The sequence below is a fragment of the Cenococcum geophilum genome (genome assembly GCF_001692895.1).
Source record: "Cenococcum geophilum 1.58 unplaced genomic scaffold K441scaffold_3, whole genome shotgun sequence".
In the NCBI taxonomy this organism is placed as follows: Eukaryota; Fungi; Ascomycota; class Dothideomycetes; order Gloniales; family Gloniaceae; genus Cenococcum; species Cenococcum geophilum.
This window is the reverse complement of record NW_027137561.1, coordinates 4,194,385-4,216,483: the sequence shown is the minus strand read 5'-3', so window position 1 is coordinate 4,216,483 and position 22,099 is coordinate 4,194,385. Positions and strand designations below refer to the sequence as shown.

Genomic DNA, 22,099 nt, shown 5'->3' with positions numbered 1-22,099 from the left:
CGCGCCCGCTGGGCTTCGCAAGAAATATCTCGATGGCGAGAAGGGCGTGTCCCCGAAGCCGCGCCGCGTATTCTCGCCGGTGATGAACATGGACTCGATGCTCCACGCCAGAGTAATTCCGGGTCCGAACATAAAGTGGAATCCATCGTATGAGACCTATCGAGCCCGTGTGGAGTCGCTGTCCAATATGGACATCCTGAGGCCTCAAAAAGTGCCGGAGGGATTTCCGGAAACCGTGGATGCGCCGTGGGTATGGTCTACTACGGATTTTGAGGATGACAGCAAGCATATCGTATCACTAAATGAGAGTGAGGTCGTCGAGGTTGAGCGTGCTCTAGCTTTCTTCAAAGGTTGTGGAATCGAATATGAAAAGATTTAATAAAGCAAAACGATGCTCACATCACTCCCTCAGGTCTGCCTGGAGATCTCGGCCCAGGCGATGTATCTCGCGCGACGTTCCCACTCCTAAATCTGCGGAGCAAACTGGAAGGTGTTGCCAAAAATCTCCATTTGGGCTTCGGATTCAATGTAATCCGTGGCCTTGCACCTCAGAGATACTCATCTTTTGAAAATATTATCATTTATCTTGGTCTCACGAGCTACATTGCTGAGAAGCGAGGGGTTCAGGACTCTAGCGGCAGTATGATTAGTAAGTGAATACCGGGGAAGTCACGAGCAAAACTAAGAATTACCGTACAGTCCATGTCAAGGATCTCGGACGTCAAATAGCGCACTCCGAGATGCGGCAGTCCCCTTACGCTAGGAACGCACAGGTCTGGGTAGCTTGCAAATGAGGTAAACGAAAGGCTAACGTATGAACAGCCTTTTCACAACGATGTGTGCGACATTTTAGCAATGTACGTGCAAGAACAAGCCGCAGAAGGAGGTGAAAGTTACCTCGCCTCTAGTGCTAAGATATATAATGAGATTGCTGCCACGCGGCCTGACGTGATTCATACATTAGCGGACCCCTCATGGATATTTGACAAGTATGCCTCTCCTTGCAATAAAGCATAATGACATTACTGAGTTTGTAAAAGGCACAGGACGCCAGCCTATTGGAACACTCGCGCCCTCCTCTTCAATTACACGGGGAAAGGACCGGGGTTCTGCTTCTCGCGCCGACCTATCACCGGCTCGCCGACTTCTCCTCGAGGCCCTGGCGTGCCGCCAATGACTGAAATACAAGCTGAAGCCTTAGACATGGTTCATTTTACCGCAGCAAAACACCAAATTTCCATGCGGTTACATCGAGGAGATATCCAACTCATCAACAACGTTGCTGTTTTCCATGCGCGGAATGGATTCCAAGACAGAGTTAGTCAGAAACGACACATCATCCGACTCTGGCTAAGAAATGAAAACTTGGCTTGGAAGACTCCGGAGGGACTAGAGAAGACCTGGTTCGAGAAGTACGGAGATTCTGAGCGGAGAAAAATTTCGGTTTGGAACATCGAGCCTGGGGCAACCAGAGAACGAGTCATATTCCGAAGCGATAGTTGCTCCTAGTCTATGACGATATGCCTGGGTCCGCGGCGAAGTGAGTGAAACTCTTCCTACAAAAATGTTAGCGAGAAACTCTGCAGGTTGTTGGGACATTTTGGAAGGCGTAGGGGAATCGTACCCGCAATTTTGCACGGCTCTCCTACATATTTACCGTTTATTTTTTCTGCTTGTCTAGAACGTAACGTCGGGGATTTTCTACGCGGCTCAAGTCAAAATCCATGGGAGTCCAAGGCCCTCGTGACCCGAGAAAGCGATCCAATGGGAGGGTAGAAATATCCACCTCGTCCAGAAAGCTACTCATATCCAGATCGTACTCTACGATATCAGCATCCAAGCCCTTGTTGTAGCCGTCTCGGCCCCGTGAAAATTGAATATCGTCAGTATCGGATAGATGAATGCCTCGCAAAAGTTCTTCCTGCATGGGCATCATCTGGCGTTTGGTTACGGCAGTCTTGCTTCGTTTGCTCGACCGCCCGTCTATTTCGAGGTGACATTCTCCTAAGCAATTATGATATCTTCCGGCACTGTCCGCTCTGCCGGCTTTGGCTTGCCTGAATCCCTTCGTCGTCAGTAATGATCATAAAGCTGGGTGTGTAACACTACCCTTGCGTTTCTAAAGTATACTTATCATGATGTGCTCTGAAGAAGCTCCCATCTCCAACTAGTATATCAGATTCCGGGTTTTGTGAGTTATTCTGCTCGGAGATGGTAATGTGAAGACTGTGTGAACTCTCGATGGTAGTATTTCTGATCGTTTCGCGATGAGCGTCGACGGTGAACTGGAGCTGCGATCCTAATGCTGCTGCTTGGCTTGTAGATGACATTCTGGACCGGGATCTCTTGCCGTGTCTTCGAAATATGTATTTAGTGGAAGTGAGTATGAGTTAACGCTCCGGTTTGCGCTGTCTCTCTTAGATCCTCTTCCCAGGACAGCTTCCAGGCCGTCATCTTTATAGTGTTGTCGAGCATTCTCTACACAACCGTGCCTCGGGTGATGGAGAAGGCTTGCCGTAAGGTCTAGTCCTCAGTGTTAGCTCCATGAGCCTTGCCGCAATCCAAATTCGGCAGGCCGGCGTGGGGAGAAAGATTGGCGTTCGTCGCGTGGGCGGAGCGGGCTCAACAGCGCGCCAAGGATGAAGAGAGCTTGGGCACGCCGTATAAAACTATCGTCAACATCGTTCGGCGAGGGTCTAGACTAGATGCAATGTTGGACCACGCGCATCTTGTCATTGCTGATCTTCCGCAAAAAGAGAGTCCGGTCTGGAACATTAGCTCGCGTGCTTGAAACGTGCGGGAGGCTGAGCGCTAAACAAAGGGGCGGCTGCGCAGCCACCTTCGTCATTGCGAGCCCACCACCCTGGATTCCGGGGTTTTAGCCTTCTGCATGCGAAACACTGCACGCGTTCGACAGCGAAACATTTCAGCAATAGTGGTCTTGACCCTGCGGCGGTATCTTCGCCGTCTAGCATGCCTCCCCTTTGAGGCTTTTGGATTAATTTGGAATATAGGCCATGGCCTCTAATGTAACGAAATCATCCTCTTCTTGAACCTTGATGGTGATAGAAGCCAAAGAATTGAACCCTAAATGCCTGTACAGCTGCTTGCCCATTGGGCTTGCGAATACAGATATGGCCACGTTGAGTTCTTTCGCTACCTGCATTCCCCAGTTGCAGAGGGCGCTACCCGCACCTCGCCTCTGGTGCTCGGGGTGAGTGGCCAAAATCTGGAGCTGGAAGTGCCTTGTGCCATAATACTTGTCGAACAGGTGTCTCTTTGAGCTCGCAAGCGTCTCGTTCCAGGCTCGCATCCGCCTGGGGTCACCGTCTCGCCTAGGCCGACTGTGTTGAGACTCTGAAGATGCTGCCAAGAGATGTGGTGAGCATTGGAGACTGGAAAGAGAGTGGCAAAACACTTAAGGTCACCAACATTTTTCAGTGCCCTGCTCGGCGCGCGGGAACTTTTGGTCGCTGATATTTATTATTTCCCACACGGCAAAGGCCATCGCCTTTATCCGAAGGGGGTTTTCAGGGTCCAGACACTCGGCGAATAGGACCATCCATCTCCCATCCTTGTTTTCAAGGAACTCTCTGTAACGCATGCGGGTAAATTTCCGCGTGTCGCGCGGGTAAGTCCAGCGGTAGGGAAAGCGGTAGTCCCATTGAGGGTCCATTGGGAATGCAGCTAGGCCGATGTCCAGCATGACGTCCAGGTCCGCAAGTGAACCCTGCCGGATCGATATCTGCAACGGATCGAGAGATGGTGAGCGAGGCCACAAGTGGACCGGTGAGGCAGACTTTACAGCCATGAGGAAAAAAATCAAGATCTAGAAGATTAATGACGAAACAAAGGCAGTGCACTCTGGAGTGGAATAGGCAGCAGCAATATATCGTAAGATCCCATGGACTCATCATAGACTCACCATGGACTCACCACTACATTTATGGCAATACGGTGAGGTGTCGAGTCCAGCAGGGAGAGATTCTTGCCTCCCTAGAATGCACCATGACGTAGCCGCGAAGCCCAAAGGCGTTCGGCGAGTCCGTTGCGGTTTAGCGATGCTAGCTGCCCTGCCTACCTGCCCTCCCTACCTGCCCCTCTCTCCCACACCGCCAGACACCCAGCCAGTCCGCCTCTCCACACAACCACCCCTCCCCCCAAAACTTCCCCCCAAAACAAAGGTAGGCTGACTTTTCCCGGCAATGGCTGAAAGCTACCGTACCTACGTCATTAGTGCCCTTGGTAAACGACGTAGATGGCTCTCCCAACTCAGAATCTGCTTTTCCTCTGTATATATGTCGTAACTCTTAGGCCGGAAGATATGCCATCTAGCGCAGCGTCCTAGCACCACCTGGTCGCTCGGTTCCCTGTTTGACTCCTCACCAAGGGGCCCATAAGCCTCGACCTCTCTATCCAATGGCTCTTGTCACGCCTGGAGGTGATATGGGTATGTATCACCATGTCGCCTTGCGCAGCTTCACTTTGGCTGATCGAACAACAGACAGCCCATGGCAAGAGCCGGAATTCGACGCCTTACTGAATGATTATCCATATGACGCGCTGTTAAGCTTCGTTGGCACCCCGAGGATCTTGTTGGACTCACCTTCCCATCATTCCCCGCATTCTTCGAACATCCAAAGCCCATTTGAACAGATAACGCAGACGGCCAATCCGTCCGCAAACATTTCGCCTGAACAGGGGCCTCAATTATCACAGTATCATGATCCCCAGCCTTCGAAAACCCCAGCTACCGTGTCTCCCGTCATAGCAAGTCATGCTGGTTGGTCCAGCTATGCTTGCAATGGTGCGACTTACACCTCAACCGCCTACGGATACTCCGGAAACGTTCCAGCGATAAGCCTAAATCCTGTATCGGCAATGGTTTTACATTCTGAGATTTCCCAGCAACATGTTTCCAGTGAATATTCTGGACCCCAATCTTGCCCGCAGTACGCGCCGTTCCAACAGACTACTAACGCTATCGGTCATCCCTTAGAGGCGGGCTCCTCAATTCCCTCTAGCTTTCCTTCAGATGTGGCGTCTTTTACCGACATAGCGGGTTCAAGTTCCATCAATATACCTACGATAGATACTTCGCCGGAAACCTTACTCTCTCAAAGTTTGCCATGTTCCCTCAAGAATAACGAATGCCTATATGGTACCCTTAGCAGCGACCCAACCGGTGTCTACTCTCCACATTCTGTGATAACAGCTACTGTGATGAGCGCCAATGTCGGATTATCCCCACCTTACTCCTCTTATGAGTCCGGACCAGGCCATCCAGGTGAAGCAGTGCTTACTAATAGTATTTCAACCACTGTGGCACAACCGCCATGTCTCCACACCCCACCACCGGGGAATGAATCGAGCCCCGCACTAACTCCCACACCAGCTGTTCCGCCCTCGGACGGTCAGTTAATATGTCCAAACCCAGTCCAAAAGGGAAGAAAACGAAATCGTTACACTATGGAAGATGTATGTCACTGTCATTCACAACCCCTCTTGACTCATTCTTATTTTACGAGCAGGACGCTAGGAAGGTTTCCATGAGAGACAAGACAGGCGCTGTGACCGGTTACCAGCATGTTTTTGGGATTCATTCAAAACAAAGACAGCCTTACAGCCCTAAAAAGCGTGCCGATGTCGCACATACCCGACGTCTCGGAGCTTGCGATAGATGCAGGTCTTACAAAATGAAGGTATTTATCCCAGCTGTGCATCATTCCTATTACGCTTGTGCAACATTGTAATTGCTGACTGTAACTCGATTAGTGTGGACGTCCGGACTCACCTTACGAATTATGTATACGCTGCATGACGTCGAACCTACAAACTTTGAAGATGCCATGTTTCCTAGCCAAACCCGTAGAAGCGGAACTTTTTCGCGATAGTAAGTTTCCTTACCAGCACTACTGCATATGGCTGCTAAGTTCCGTCCCAGAACCATGCATCAACCATCCTCTCCAGACTTCAAGAAGTGAAGTTTATCGTCTTCTAGACATAGAGGTCCCCCAACGCGAGTACCTTAGATTAGAATTAACGCAAGATTTCGGAGAGACACTGAAGATATATGTTACTCGGTTTGAGCCTAGGTCTGACGACAAGACCGCCCATCCATGGAAAGATAAGCAAGGCCGCTCCCGAAGTATGGAGATGCCTCCTTACTGCATTGCCAGAATGGGTGATGCGCGGAATAACATGCTTCAATACATAGACAATTTTAGAGGGTCATTTCTCTCTAGCTTTTTAAGAGGTTCAAACGAGATAACCGGCGATATATTTGACGAAGCTCGACGGCACTCCGCTTTTAATCCCGTAAGACATTTCCACAACTTGTCCAGAAATTTATTACTGACATTTAATAGACATGCACCGTGCGAAAATCCCTTGATCTCTTTGCTGCGAATCGAATAATTGAGCGCGACTGGAGGATTTGCGGAGTGGAGACTCTTGGGATGGGAGTAGTTGACGATCCAGAAAATCCTTGGTTCGAAAAAATCCCGGTCACCCCAATCATGGACCTACAACTGGATCAGATTGTGATCCAATCATTCCTCAAACCGTTGCGAGACTCATTGCTTCAAGAATTGCAAGTAAAGATTTACGAGGCCCGCAAGGAGAACTGGTTTGAGATATTTTTGACCATCTCGATCCTCTTGACCAACGCTGAGCGGCTGCTTCAACACTCGCGTAATAACGCTAAGCGTTATGGTGTCCGAGTAAGTTTGCACTACCATGTTTTTGCCCCTGGCCTAACATTAATTCTCTAGCGTCGCTATAACTCCCTCGATCTTGCCTATTCATATTTCCATGCTTGCAAGATCCTCATAGCGCACTTTCGCTTCGTATGCGCTGGCTTCGTGCCACTATCCCTCAACTGGAGGTCTCAAAAGGCCTCGACGATGGCCAATCTTGATGCAGATCAAACGAGGTTCATGGAGAATATACAGACAAAAATAAAACAGAAAGGTGCGTAGTACAAATGGTTCGATATGAACATTTCTAACACTTGCCTCAGAAGAATATGTGCTCGGTCTAAAAGCTAATCATAAATACGAGTCGGAGCTTTACTGGTGTCACCAGCTCTTCTTTGAGAAATGGGATCCGGGCAAACCCTGGATTGAAGACGAGAGCGAATGATCTGGATCATAGAAGGAGAACAATCACACATCCGACTCGAGACGCCGGAAATCTATCGGCTTAGATCCCTCGGCAACCCAAAATTTACTCAAACAATGCTGTTAATAAAAGCATTCATAACACAGCTTCAGTCAAAGCCCATCCAGAGCCTACCCGCGTATCATCACATGAATTCATGGCGGTTCTAGAGCGTGAAGGGAGCTCCAAATCTCCGCCATATCATATTGCGACTGTATATATTTGTATACTAGTGATACCTGTACAATTTATTGTACGGCACTTCATCCAGAATATGGACGATTAAGCGAAATGGACAACATAGCATAAGATGGTTACGTGACCAAGCACTAATCCGCTGACATAGATGCGACAGATTTTCCTATCAACAGGAATACCCGGATGGCCTCTTCATGTGTTAAACATGTAGCGTTTAGTCATATAATCAAATTGCTAGAAGTAAATTTTCAAACTCGAAGAGTAACAGTCTGACGTCCTAGCGGGCGTAGACCCCCCACGCTACGCGCGCCTAGAAAATTTAGTAAAATTCTATATACTGCTTAGTCAGTACCAAGAAATATCTAATACGCCTTAATATAAGATAGGGTATAGAGTTAGGCTTTTTTTAAAAGTATAAAATATTTTATTATATTTTATAGATTTTCTTAATATATATTATTATTAGTTCTATTTATTGCTCGATTTAGTACCTTTTTAGGTCTATATAGGCTACTACTTTCTATATAAGAAAAAGCCCTATAAGGGGGAAAGCCTAAGTGTTTCCTTTTAGCTAGTTTTATACGCTCCGCCTTTGCCTAGCTAGTATATCTTTATATCTTTTAGTCTGCCTTACATACTATACTTTCTAGGTATATTAGAAGATCTAAAGGAAGTATAGTAGGAGGGTTTGGCAATTTGCTAGTATGCCGCCTATAGCTAGGCGGGGGGTATTTAGTCCTTAAGGGGCTAGAATAGGGCGTATTCTTTAGTGTCCTCCTATTAGATCTTATGTACTATTTAGAACTGCTAGAGGATTCCTTAGCATATAAGCTATTTTACTACTATTTATAGGCCCCTACTTATAGAAAGTACCTAGATAATATTGTTTATACCTATACTAGCGAGTAGCTAGTCCTATACTAAGCAGTGGCTATATAAGGATATAAAGAGGCTTTAAAGCAGATTTAAAGGAATAAAATATATTCTATCTAAATCTAGGGGTATAGCTCTTATAGAGAATAAGACGTTGCGTAAAGAAGAGAAAAGGAATAAGGTAAGAGTCCTGTAATTAAATAGTTAGGGGTCTTAGCGGTCAATATATACGTATATGCGTACGCAGTCTTTGACGCACTTTAGTAGAACTCAATTAATCTAGTAAAACTTGGCAGGAATCGGTCAAACTAGTAGAATTTAGCAGAATTTGGTCAAAGCGTTAGAATTTATTCGTTAAGTGTTTCACTAAGACGTTCTTACTATAACTAGGCTAGTTCTATTATAGGCTACAGAATAGTAATATATAGCGTACTAACTAAATAGGCTGTCTATATATATATTAAGGTATAGTATTTAGAATATAGATGCTTAATAGCTATATATTTATAATGGGGCTAGCCCAGTTATAATAGAAATGTCTTAGTAAAACACTTAATAGATAAATTCTAACGCTTTAATCAAATTCTGCCGAATTTTACTAGCTTAATTAACTTCTACTAAGTTCTGCCAGATTAATTAAATTCTACTAAAGTCCGTTAAAGACCGCGTATGTATATATATATATATTGACTACTAAGACCCCTAATCATTTAATTATATAATTCTCTCGTTATTCCTATCTCTTCTTTACGTAATGTCTTGTTCTTAGCAAGAGCTATATATCCTTAAATTTAGATAGAATTTATATTATTCCTTTAAATCTTCCCCAAAGTCTCTTCGCGCCCTTATAACGTTCTAGTATAACGCGTAGTATTTTTTATAGGCCTCTATAGTTCTATATAGGCACTAGTTTTATATTTTAGCTAGTAGCGCTAAGGAGCCTTTTATTAATACCCTATTGTTTAGTCCTAGGCCCTAAATCTAAAAGCCGTATAGTATTGTTAGCCCTACTATTACTATATATAGTAGGCGTATATATCTAAAAGAGGGTCCTTATATTAAGGTAGTAATTTATAATACTACCAAAAATACTACTGCTTCTCTATAAGTCGCCTATATGATATACTTATTTTAGTTTAATCTAAAGTCTACTTAGACCCCTAGGACCTTAAGGGTAGCTTCTAGTTTTGCTTTATATCCCTAAATATTTACTATTAAGGTAAGGTCGCTACTTACCCTCCTTTTACTTATAAAGTAGATAAGCTATTTATTATCTAGTGCAAATTTGGTGCTGTATTATTTTATCTATATAATGTACCTATTATACGCCTAGTTTAACCTAATGTAGTTATTAACTGCTATATTTCCCTATATAATTAGGTGTATATTATTAATAAATCCTAAGGCTATTATATCTTAACTATTATTTTATATCTTTAGTAGTTTATATATAAAGAAAAGGAACAGGATTAGTAATAGAGGTAATCCCTATAGAATACCTATAGGCATTAGTATTAATACACTTTTATAACCCTTAATTATAATTTTTATAATACGCCCTATTAGGAAGGCTTAGATAAACTTAATTATCTAGTTTAGTAGGCCCTTATTTCTTAGAATCTATAAAAGTCTCTTATATAATATATTATTAATAGCTCCATTTAGGTCTAGGCTTAGTATAGATTAGGGCTTAGGTCTCTAAAATTACTACTACTACATAAAATATATAGGATTTTAGATACAGACTTGGTGTTACAAACTTTTGGTAATTGATTAAATTAATACATAGGGGTTAAATATATATAATATCAATTCGCTACCTCACTAACGTGCTTATTAGCCTCTACATACTCCTATTTAAGACGTTCTTACTTATCTAACTAGTTCCAATTAAACGGTTCGTAATACTTGCCCTTATGATAATTAAACACCCGCTAGTTAATATAGACGGTCGTCTGTATATCTACCCGTTTAGGATTAGTAAAGGCCCTTATTCCGGAGTGTATAAGCTTTACTATGCTAAATAAGCGCTTAGAGGGTACTAAATTAGCCTATATAAAATATAGACGGTGTGCTAAATTAGCTAAATTAGGTATAGTAACTTTTATAGAGGACCAAAATAAGTTTAGCTTATTTGTACACTGCTAATAGTAATTAGTAGAAGCAAATTCGTCCTCCTTATAGCAGTAGCTAAAGTATAACTATAAGGCAGCAGCCTCCTAATTGGCCGGTATATACTTACAAATAAAATTAAGGACCTGCTTTTAACATTTAACACTTATTTCTAAACTTATATAAGTAGGATTAAGGTAATAAGCAGCCTAATATATAGGAACTACCTATTTAGCTATATGTGGGTAGAACACCTAATTAAGCACCTCCTTTACCTTAGGGTATACAATACTTGCATTATAGAAATGCTAGTAGATAGATTACTAGCGCCTAAAGATATATCTAAGGTATATATAGTTTAATTTTACTATCTTCTAAGCCTAATAGAGAGGCTTAAAGAGGTATAGGAAGGGCCGAGCTATTAAAAAAAGGGTCTTGCAATAACTTGACCTCAGAATATTATATTAGCGTCTATATCTCAATTAAGGCAGTACGCCTTAATAGCCTCCTAATTATCCTTTACCAATTACGCAATAGCTAGCTAAAGACCTTAATATATAATAATTGCAGCAGAAAAGGCTTTCTTTGCCTTTTAATGGCGCCGTAGTATAAAGAGCTGTTTTGGTAATATGCGGAATTTTATTAATATACTCTAGGAACTGGCGGACACTATTATAGTGCTGTAATGAAGTAAACTAAATAACTACGTTGTGGTATAAAGAGGGGAAGAAGGTGGAAAGGGGGTATTGTATATAAATAGTAGGGCCGACCGCTAAGTCGCTAGTGGTGGGCTAGCTAATAGTAGGAAATAGTACGAGATAGTATAAAACGGTATACGTTAGGTTAGTGCCGTGACAGTACTCCTCTCTCCTAAATGGTTTAGTCCCTAAACTAAATAGATAACTTAAAAATAGGCAGTGTACGGGGTTGCCTATTTTTTACTGCAAAGATATTAGTTCCGCTTACTGCCCTTAACTAAGCTAATGGCAATTTTCTATGCTGGGTATGGAAAATCCTAATTGGTTAGTTTAGTAAGTAAGGTTAGTAGAACTCTATACCGCCACCTAAATTAATCCGCGTGGCGTTTCTTGGCGAGAATCTGGCCAATTAAATAACTTTAACCGTTGGTTAAAGTTCTATAATATTTTAACCACCACGAATTTTAATACGGTAGTCGGCCGCAACCTTAGCGTGACTTTTCCTTATCTTATACCTAGTCTGGGGGTCCTGGCTTCTTAGGGTATTACTTATAAAAGCGCTATATAGCTTATTTGCAACCCTTTAGGTCTTCCTTTAGCTGCTAGGTTATATCCTTATAATATTTCTATTTAATCTTATAAGTTAGGCCCTAGGGGTCTTTATTATATATATTAAGGATTTTTTAAACTCCCATTTGTCTTCTATGTTGCCGTTATTATCTCTCTCTACTACTCGTCCTTGTATATTATAGCGCTCTATAATATTAATATTTGCTTAGCTAGGGATCTCTTTAGCAGCCTAGAGGCGGACCTTAGATATATAAAAGGATTTATTTACTTAAATGTGGTCCGGGAGGTCTATTATAACTACCCCTTAATATACTGCGAGTACGGGGTACAGGCCGTCCTATTTATTGTCCTATTTTTTTTAAGTCTGTTTATCTTTATATTTTCTAAGCTAACTATAACTATATTACCTTTATAGAATAACGCGCTCTCGTCCCTATAGGTATTAGTATTATCTTTATAGCGTTGCTGTAAAATCTAGGCTAGGGCCTTAAGCTATATTAATATCCGCTTAAAGCGGTTGGCTATAGAGTTTATACAGAAGAACTCCTTTTTTACTTATACTAATAGTGTTAGTAGGTAGGGGCCAGTAGGCTTAATTCCGAGGTAAGGGTTAAAGCCATAGTTTGTAAAAAATAGGGAGATACCTGTGCTCTTGTTAACTTAGTTATTTGTAATAAACTTAGTAAGTGGTAGGTAGTTAACCTAGTTGTTCTATATAAAGCTAACAAAAGTACGGAGGTATTTATTTATAGCAGCGTTAATAATTTTAGTTTAGCCGTCCGTTTCTAGGTATTAGGCTAAGCTTAGTTATAAGGTTATCTTAAGGCGTTTACTTAGTTGTTGCTAGAAGTTGCTAATAAATTATATGCTATAATTAGAGATAATTGTGCTTAGTATACTATAGAGCTTATATACGTTGTTAATAAAACCATTAACTAGCTCCTCTATTAAGAGTTCTATTACTAAAATAAGGTATTGCATTTTAGTTAGGCGGTTTATAATAATAAGGATATATTTATATGCCTTGCCATGGCGTTAGTATACTAGCAGCGTTATAATATAGTTAATTAAGATATCGGTCTATAGGCGGGTAAGTAATTTTAGTAGCTTTAGAAAACTAGGCGGGGTAGAACGGGGGGTCTTAGTGCGAAAGTATAGGGCACAGTTTTTAATAAAGGTAGCCGTAAACTAGGAGATTCCTAGCCACTAGTATATTTAGTTTAAGAGGTTAAAAGTTTTAACCCAGTTAGGGTAACTGTAACGGCGCTATCGCACGTTACCTGCCAAATTCTGCCATATTCTGCCGACCTGCGATTAGCCCGCCTAAAGCTAGCGCCTTGGCGGCTCACCCTACATATTTATTTACATCGGTCCTGGCGACCCCTTTTCCTTCTCTTTAGCTTAGTATCTTGGTAATACAGCATTCGTTCAAGCTTCGGTTCAGAGGCATTTATTTAAGCCATGATATTATACTAAGCTCTCCCTACCTTGCCTGGGAAGGCCTCAATAATATCCCACCCTAAAGAAACTTCATCTACAACAACGCATTAACGCGCTATATTTAGACACCAAAACAACCCTACATTGCCTAGGAAGGCCTAGATAATATTCCACCTCATAAGCCAGATAGGACTGGACCTATACCCCCGGAATTGAAACTAAAGCGTATAATACCGACAAACCTTAGGAAGCTAACGATAGCACCTAAAGCAAGCTTATCTAAGAGAGCTGCCTCTACCCGAGAGAAACCTGAGATCTAATTGGGATTAGAAATTAAAGATAATAATAATATTATAGATATACGCGAGTAGATTTGTGCCCTTGCAGCCAGCTAGGAAGCCAATTATCTTAAAGCAAGAAATACACAAGAGACCCTACAAGAGATCCTAAAAAGCCTTATAGCCCTATAAAATAGCCTAGCTTCCCCTTCTTAAAGCCCTAGTTAACCTATTCACTCTACTAAATACAATACACTAGGGAGTACGGATATAATAATAAAGCAATTAAAGTCCGTTAAGCTCCCTAACCCCCCACCACTATCTAACGGGATAGACCCTACCTTTAAAAATTAGAGGATTTAAGTACAAGAAAAGCTCCGCGTTAACTATAACCATTTCCTTTCTAAAGAAGCTAAAATGCTCTACCTCTTTGGTTAAACCACTAGGGACGCCTAACGGCACCTTTAAGCCAAGTTTAAGGACAACTCCCCTATCCGATTTATATCTGTTAATAAGATAATACGGCACCTAGTAGCTATCTATATTAACCCGAACAAAGTACGGGATGCCCATTATAATTATAATTACCTAATAATAAAACCAAACTAACCCTTTGCTAAATTCCAGACTTAATTCCTATACCTTATAGGAAAAGGCTAGGTTCCCCTTAAGAACTACCGATTAGACCTATACAATAAACTAATAATCCGGCTATAAGAAAAGATCGCTATAACCTTAAATAACCTACCAACCTATAAAAAACTCGCAGCTTATTGCCTATTATTAGACTTAGAACTAAAGCGGATTAACGCCCGCCCTAATTAGCAGAAGCGACTCTATAATAATTAAAACTCGCTAGCTATACCTGTAGGAGCTAGAGCAGGAAGATAAGTTACAACTACTCTTATACTAAAGGCAGTTACAACTACGCACTAGCAAGCCTTACCCAACCAGCTATATACCACGCCATTAACTAGTATTCGCCGTAATACTCTAATTAACCCTGCCTTAGCTATGTACTTCAACTATAATAAGCAAGGTTACTTTATCTTATCCTACCCGGAGCTAAAGAATATAGGCAATATTAAGGAGATAGAGGAAGGAGAAACGTCCAATAAGTCAGGAAAAGAAGAACCCTAGGGAAAGACTCCCCCCTAGGGTACCCTATTAATCTTAAAGAGATTAATCTTAGTTAGTTAATAGGTAGAAAGTATTTTATAGTTCTATATATAGTATCTTAAAATAGATATAGAGTTAATACAACCGCCCTTATTAACACTAGAATAAATGGCTTCGCCTTTATAAATACTGCCTATATAAATAATATTGCCAAGTTTCTAAATACAGAAGCCATCCAACTAGAGAAGCCTATCTAGGTAAAGGGCTACAACAGCCAAGCCGGTCGGCCCGTTACCCACGTCTTAAAGTTGTATATCGCTCTTAACAGACAACGCCAATACGGTATCCCCTTTTGCATCCTAGACCTAGGGTCCTATAATATAATCCTCAGACGAAAATGGATGTCCTATTTTAATATTTAGTTAAACATGCAAAAAAGACGGTTTATCTAGCCGGAGAATAGACTAAGGTTGCCCTCCTTTATTAGGGAGATCTAAACCAACCATAAGACACTAGCCGCAAGGGCTGACCCTACCTACCAGTAGGATATCCGGGCCCGTGACCTAGCCTTTACCTAAGAGGACGCCCGCCGCAAAGCTAGAAAGAACTCTGTACTAATAAAGATACTCTCCCAAAGCGCTATATTTAAAAAGGACTCTATATATAGAAGCGGGACAGATAATAACATAGATAACGTCCAAATCGCACAGATCTAATCGTTATAGAAAAGAACGTATCAATAGGATATAAGGGATAACCTCTAAAAGATACAACAGGAGCTAAAAGAAGTAATAATAACGCCAGTACCCCAGAAGTCCCTAAAGTCATATACGCCCCTATTATCAGTTAACCCCCCTACCGTAGACATCGCCGCAATTAGCGCTATAGTGTTTTACTTTAATATATACCGGAAGGATAATAAAGTCTTTATAACGAGCCTATATAAAATTAACCGAATTATTAATAATAGAGAGGAAAGGCCAGATAAGGAAACCAACAAGGAACTAGTTAAACGCCTCCTTCCTACCATTTATATAGGCTACAAGGATGTATTCTCAAAGGCGGCCTTAAATAAGTTACCCCCCCACCAGACATATAATCACAAGATTCAATTAAAGGCCCATAACTCGCTAGGCTATAGCCCCCTCTACCATTAATTAACAGATAAGCTAAAAGCAATAAAGCAGTACTTAATTAACAACCTAGATAAAGGGTTTATCGAGCCAAGTTAAGCCCCTTTTGCTTCCCCTATCCTATTCGTAAAAAAGCCTAATAGAGGCCTTTATTTTTATATCAACTATTAGAAGCTAAACGCTATTACTTAAAAGGACCGGTATCCTATTCCTTTAATTAACAAGACCCTTATACGTCTAAGCTAGGCAAAAATCTTTACCAAACTTAATATCCGCCAAGCTTTCCACCAAATTAGGATAGACCCTATATCTAAAGATTTAACAACGTTCCATACCCGCTATAGTTCCTATAAATACAAAGTTCTTCCTTTTAGACTAACAAACGGACTAGCTACGTACTAAAGGTATATAAATAACGTTCTTTTTAATTACCTCAACGAATTCTGCACGGCATACCTAAACAACATTCTTATATACTTAGACGACGAACTTAAGCATTAAGTTCATATTAAGAAGGTCCTAGAGAGACTACGGAACGCAGGCTTATAAGTTAATATCAAGAAATGCAAGTTTAGGGTAAAACGTACAAAATACCTCGGGTTTATTATAACTATAGAAGGAATTAAGGTCGACCCTAAGAAGGTAGAGGCAATCCATAACTAAAAGCCCCCTTATACAGTAAAAGGAATCCAGTCCTTCCTTAGTTTTTATAATTTCTACCGCCGGTTCATCTATAACTACGGAATTGTAGTAAAACCTCTCATACAACTAACCAGGAAGGACACGCCTTTTATCTTTAATAATAGCTGCATAGAGGCCTTCAAAAAGGTAAAGGATCGGCTTATCTCTTCCCTAATCCTTCATCACTATAACCTAGACCTTAAATCAATGCTAGAAACAGACGCCTCTAATAGGGTCGTAGCGGGAATCCTATTACAGTTATATCTAGACGGCGAATAGTACCCTATAGCTTTCTTCTTAAAAACAATAGACCCGGCTAAGTATAACTATAAAGTATACAACAAAGAAATACTAGCTATTATTTAATTACTCTCCTAATGGCGCGTAGAGCTCAAAGGTACAAACTCCCAGATTAAGATATATACAGATTATAAAGCCCTAAAGTACTTTATAACTATAAAGCAGCTTATAGGGTAACAAGCCTAGTAGGCTGAAATACTCTCCTAATTCTTCTTTACGATTATATATTATTCTAGCAAGTAAAACTCTAAGGCTAATGCCCTAACCTAAAGAGAACAAGACGTAGGACCCTAGGATAAGCTAAAGACCCAATATCGGACGCGCGCCCTCCTCTATCTAGAACAGCTCAACCCACAGATCCTTAAGGAGCTAGACTCCTAGCAAAACGAGCTAGCACTAATAAAGGAGTCCTTAGATAAGCTAATAGGGCTAATTAACCGCCTCCTAACTATAAACCGCACGGCTAATGCCCTAAGGGCCCTCCGCGAATAAGCCGTAAAAGGAGACCCCGATTTTAAGACGGAGGAAGAATTACTCCTATACTAGAAGCGGCTTATAGTCCCTAATATTAACAATCTATGGACCAAACTAATCCGCGAAGCTTATTACTAAGTCTCTATAGCACACCCTAGCAAGAATAAGACCCGTAAAATTATTAACTGCCGCTACTACTAGCCAAAAATAGTTACGGATATTAATTAATATATACGGAACTGCGAAGACTGCTAAAGAGCTATAATCCCACAGGATAAGACCCTAGGACTACTTAAGCCACTCCTAATACCAGAGCGCCCTTAGCAGCATATCTCTATAGACTTCCATAAACTACCTAAGGACCGTAACGGATACGATATAGTTATAGTTATAGTTAACCGCTTTAGTAAACGCCCGTTCTCAATTCTATATTACAAGAACATTAATACTAAAAAGGCAGCCTAGCTATATATCTATTACGTCTACCAAATCTATAGACCACTAGATACTATTATATCTAATTACGGGCCGCAGTTTATATTAGCCTTCTAGAATAAGTTTACCTAGATCCTAGGCATTAAGCTAAAGCTTTCTACAGCTTATTACCCCCAGACAGACAGTTAGATAGAGATCGTAAATTAGTACCTAAACTAGAGGCTTAGGCCCTTCATTAACTATTTCTAGGACAACTGGTCTAAACTACTACCCTTAATAGACTACGCGCAAGTAACCCTACCCCACGACTCCACAGGGTTTGCCCCAATTTAGCTAGAAATAGGATACTTACCCCGCACAAGCTTTAACTAAAAAAGGCTAGAAGAACCCTAGACTGTATAAGAGAAGCTATCCTATGCTAAGGCCTAACAGTACGCCAAACGATTGAAGGAGGCTTAGACGGTAGCCCGCGAGAACCTAGAAAAAGCTTAGAGGTTGATAGAACAGTAGGCGAACAAATACCGTTAAGAGCCCGATTTTACCCCTGGCGATATAGTCTAGGTTATAATAAGAAATTAGAGGACCGAATGACCTAGCCGTAAGCTGGACTACCAGATGGCAGGACTATATAAGGTTCTTAAGAAGATAGGCAACTCGTATAAGATAAAGCTCCCAGACTTAATTAGGGTTCACCCTATCTTCTCGCCAGATAAGTTACGGAAAGCTATAAACAACCTATTACCTAGACAAAAGAACGAGCCTCCCCTACCAGTTTAAGTAAACGGTAACAATAAATAGGAGGTTAATAAAATACTGGCCTGTAAGATAGTATAGGGAGCGCTAAAATACCGTGTCCAATAGAAGGGCTATAATCCTAACCCAACCTGGTACCCTACATAGAACTTTATAGGCTGCCCCTAGAAGCTTAAAGAATTCCATAACTAATACCCTAATGCGCCTGGACCCCCAAAGTACCTAGATAAATGGATGGAATGCTAGTATAATAAAGACGATAAGTTACCGGAAGAATATAGGGACAAAAACGCCCCAAAGCCCTAATATAGCTGTCTGCCAAATTCTGCCATATTCTGCCGTTTTCTGCCAGTACCATAAAATTTCAAATGTCCAGGAACTTTAACCGCCGGTTGAAGTTATCTGATTGGTCAGATCCGTGCTAAGACTTTTAACGGCTACTTTTTCTGGCCTAGTGCTTCTACTTAGCCCATAATTGCCCTTTGTACTTAGTTAGGACGGACTTATATCCCCTTTTATCTTCTCATCTTATATTTTTATAATCCTACGTTTATAAGCCTAGTGCTACCCTATTTTTTCTAACTAAGCCTAAGGGCAGGCTTTCTTTCAAAGAGGGGGGTAATGTAACGGCGCTATCGCACATTACCTGCCAAATTCTGCCATATTCTGCCGACCTGCGATTAGCCCGCCTAAAGCTAGCGCCTTAGCGGCTCACCCTATATATTTGTTTACATTAGTCCTAGCGACCCCTTTTCCTTCTCTTTAGCTTAGTATCTTAGTAATACAGCATTCGTTCAAGCTTTAGTTCAGAGGCATTTGTTTAAGCCGTAATAGTAACTAGCGGGGCCGCTGCTATAAGAGTAATAGATAACTTCTAGGTAGAGGTCTAGGGCGTTAGGGATAAAGAGACGTTAGCGGAAGTAGATCTGTCCGTTAATAATACTATATTCTAACTTATTATAATAGAGTAATTTTCTAATCTTCTTTAGCTAATAGCGAGCTTTCTAGTTACGCAGAGCTGCTACTATATCTCTTATAAGTTTGTTTTCCTAGTATTCTAACCAAATTAACTCTTTTAGTAACTTTTTAGCTATTTTAGGGTCTAGAGCGGCTATAAACTTTACGTTATTAGAGTTACGGGACTTATATAGTAATTCTTTTAAGATTATAGGGTTAACTTTTTAGGGCGGTATAATGACTTGGGCTTAGTAGCGGAGGCGTTTATTATTAATATTCTTAGGCCTTATTTCTAGTAGCCGGCTTAGGGTATTAGGGAGCATAGCTTTACTGCTAGGTCTGTATATAATTATAAAGTTAAACTATAAAAGGAACTCTGCCTACTAGACTTGGCGCTAGTTTAGCTGCTTAGTAGTTCTTATAGTTGGTAATAATTTTAAACGGCTCCTTAGTCCCTTATAGTTTAGGATACTATTTCTTTAAAGCCTTAATAATAGCTAAGAGTTCTTTATTATAGATTTTATAGTTATACTCTAGCGTAGAGTGCTTTGCGGAGAAGAATGCAACTAGTTTTAATTTTCCGTTATTATTATACTGGAAAAGAACTCCGCTAGAAGCCTAATTCAATACGTCTATCTTTACTACTGTTTTCTTTATATAGTTATAGTATGCTAGTACTGGTGCTAAAGTAAAGGCTCCCTTAAGGGCCTTAAATGATTTAGCTTATTTTAGTCCCTATAGCTATCTAATATCCTTCTTTAGGAGTTTTATTATAGGTGTAGCGATAGCAAAATAGCCTTAGATAAATTATTAGTAGAAGTTTATAAAGCCGAGAAATTATTATAGTTCTTTAATTAATATTAGGTCCTTCTATTTCTATAAGGCCTGTACCTTCTTAGGGTTTATAGTTATGCTATTAGTTAAGATAATTAAGCTAAGGTATTTTGTTTTAGTAGAGTAGAACTTAGACTTATTAATATTAATCTAAAGTCCAGCATTGCCGAGTCTTTAGATGACTTTATTTACGTGCTTAGTATACTTAGCGCGTGTTTTAAAAAAGATAAGGACGTTATTAAGGTAGGTAGTGTAGTAGTTGTTAAGGGCGTTATATAAAATATAGTTAATATAGTTTTAAAACGTAGCGGGTGCGTTATAGAGGCCGAATAGTGTAATTAGCATCTTATAAAGTCCGAACTGGGTAATAAATGCTATAAGCTATTTATGGCCCTCTATAATCCGGATCTAGTTAAACGCAGCAATTATATTAAATTTAGTAAAGTACTTAGCACTATAAAGTGCGTTAAGTGTCTCGCGGATTAGTAGTAGTAGGTATTAATTTTTAATAGTAACTGTGTTTAGGCCTTAGTAGTTATAGTAGATTTACACACCACCGCCAGGCTTAGCAGTGAGGAGGAGTAGTGCGGTAGCTAGTAAAGTCGATTTACGGATAAAACCCTTATCTAGTATCTTATTAATCCACTTCTTTACATACCTAAGTTTAGTAGGTAAGAGTGGTCTATTTTTATAGTACGGGGCCTAGTTTTTGGGGGTAATCTCGATTTTATGGTCCTATAGTTAGTAAGGGGGCAGCTTATCTATATTTTTAGGGAGGAAGTGCTTAATATATTAACTAAACTCCTTTAGTAGGCGTTGTAGAGTGTCTTCGTAGGTTAATCCTGGTTTACCTTTTAGGAATTTTTTAACATTAGTGTTGACTATCTTCCGACATAAAAGCTTAGGTTTAGTTTTTAGATTTATTTTAAGGAAGTTATAGAAATAGGGGGGGAGCACTTTATAGGCTTTCTTTATTATATAGTCGCCTTCCACTAGCTAGTGGAAAGACCTTTTTAATAGGTTCGGTACTTCTATTAGGCCTATAGGTAGCTCTTTAAGTAGCTGTTAGTGCTTATCTTATTTAACTAGTTCTACTAGCTCTGCTATATAGATCCTTATTATCTTTATGTCTTTTTATTTATAGAACTAGGTATAATTAATAGTATAAGTATATTTAATATTATCTAGGTTAGGGCGTGTCTAGTTCTCTAATGCTATAACTAGGCTAGTACAGCTTAGTTAGCCTAGGGGGGCAGAAACGAGGCAGTAGCCCTATACGGTACGCGCGGGAAACGGGTATAAGGTTAGGCGTTATAGTGGCGCGGTTTCTATTATTTAGGTTTTAGTAGTTCTATAGCTAGTCCTTACTATAATATAAGCTATAGTGTGCGTATATAGTATATAGCTTAGTTTTAGGTGTTGGGCTAGGTGGCTGGGGTTTAAATAGTGCCTAGGTTGGGGTTAGATTCTTAGTAGTGGCGGCATAAAGCAGACCTTTTTCCTTAGTCTCAGCAGGGCTGGCTGGCCTATTGTTTTAGTCTTAAGTACTAGGGTAGTCCAGTCTTCTACTATCTTATTTCTTTATAGCTATATAGGCTCCCCTTTATTAGGAACGTTTTTTACTATTAGGGCTTTATATATAGTCCTAGGCACTAGGCTTAGTAGTGCTAAGTATTTATATAGGGCGTCCCTGCTAACGTTGGTTATCCTCTATAGGAGGTAGTGCCTAGAGTAGTAGTCTAAGTTAAAGCGGATTTTAAGTTTCCTAAAGCTGGGACGGGGCTTATGCTTTTAAAGCTAGGGTATACCTAGGATAATTAGGGTAGTAGGCGAGAGTTTAGTAATAAAAAAGAGTATGGCTTTAGTATAGAGGCCGATTAATATTTAGGCGGTAAAGTAGTCCGTAATAAGTGAAGTTAGGATACTATTTATAAGGCGCAGTGGCCTAGGTGCTAGCAGCTTCTTAGTTATAACGTTATACTTTCTTATAATAGACTCTACGTCGGTAAATGCCATTATAGTACTACTAGAGTCTACTAGGCTTACTATATTAATATAAACTTAGGGGTATAGGTTATATAAT

General features: G+C 40.7%; 3 protein-coding genes across 3 annotated transcripts; 2 read left to right on the top strand and 1 right to left on the bottom strand.

Annotated features, from left to right (window-relative positions):
• Positions 1-97: 97 nt before the first annotated feature.
• Positions 98-1,509, top strand: K441DRAFT_536263 (Clavaminate synthase-like protein; the record flags this gene model as incomplete). Its single annotated transcript, XM_067642404.1, has 5 exons — positions 98-350; positions 413-649; positions 700-773; positions 823-989; positions 1,041-1,509. The coding sequence occupies 5 exons, from the start codon at positions 98-100 to the stop codon at positions 1,507-1,509; spliced, it is 1,200 nt and encodes a 399-aa protein (XP_067509471.1).
• A 1,501-nt stretch (positions 1,510-3,010) lies between these two features.
• K441DRAFT_434168 (uncharacterized protein) lies at positions 3,011-3,739 on the bottom strand (the record flags this gene model as incomplete). The annotated part of the gene is made up of 2 exons (XM_067641650.1): positions 3,011-3,366; positions 3,433-3,739. Coding segments are annotated over 2 exons (663 nt in total), but the record flags the coding sequence as incomplete, so codon positions are not given.
• Positions 3,740-5,817: 2,078 nt separating this feature from the next.
• On the top strand, positions 5,818-7,143 carry K441DRAFT_537022 (uncharacterized protein; the record flags this gene model as incomplete). Its single annotated transcript, XM_067642452.1, has 5 exons — positions 5,818-5,893; positions 5,945-6,318; positions 6,369-6,722; positions 6,774-6,972; positions 7,022-7,143. 5 exons carry the CDS (start codon positions 5,818-5,820, stop codon positions 7,141-7,143), a joined length of 1,125 nt encoding a protein of 374 aa, XP_067509469.1.
• Between the last annotated feature and the right edge of the window lie 14,956 nt (positions 7,144-22,099).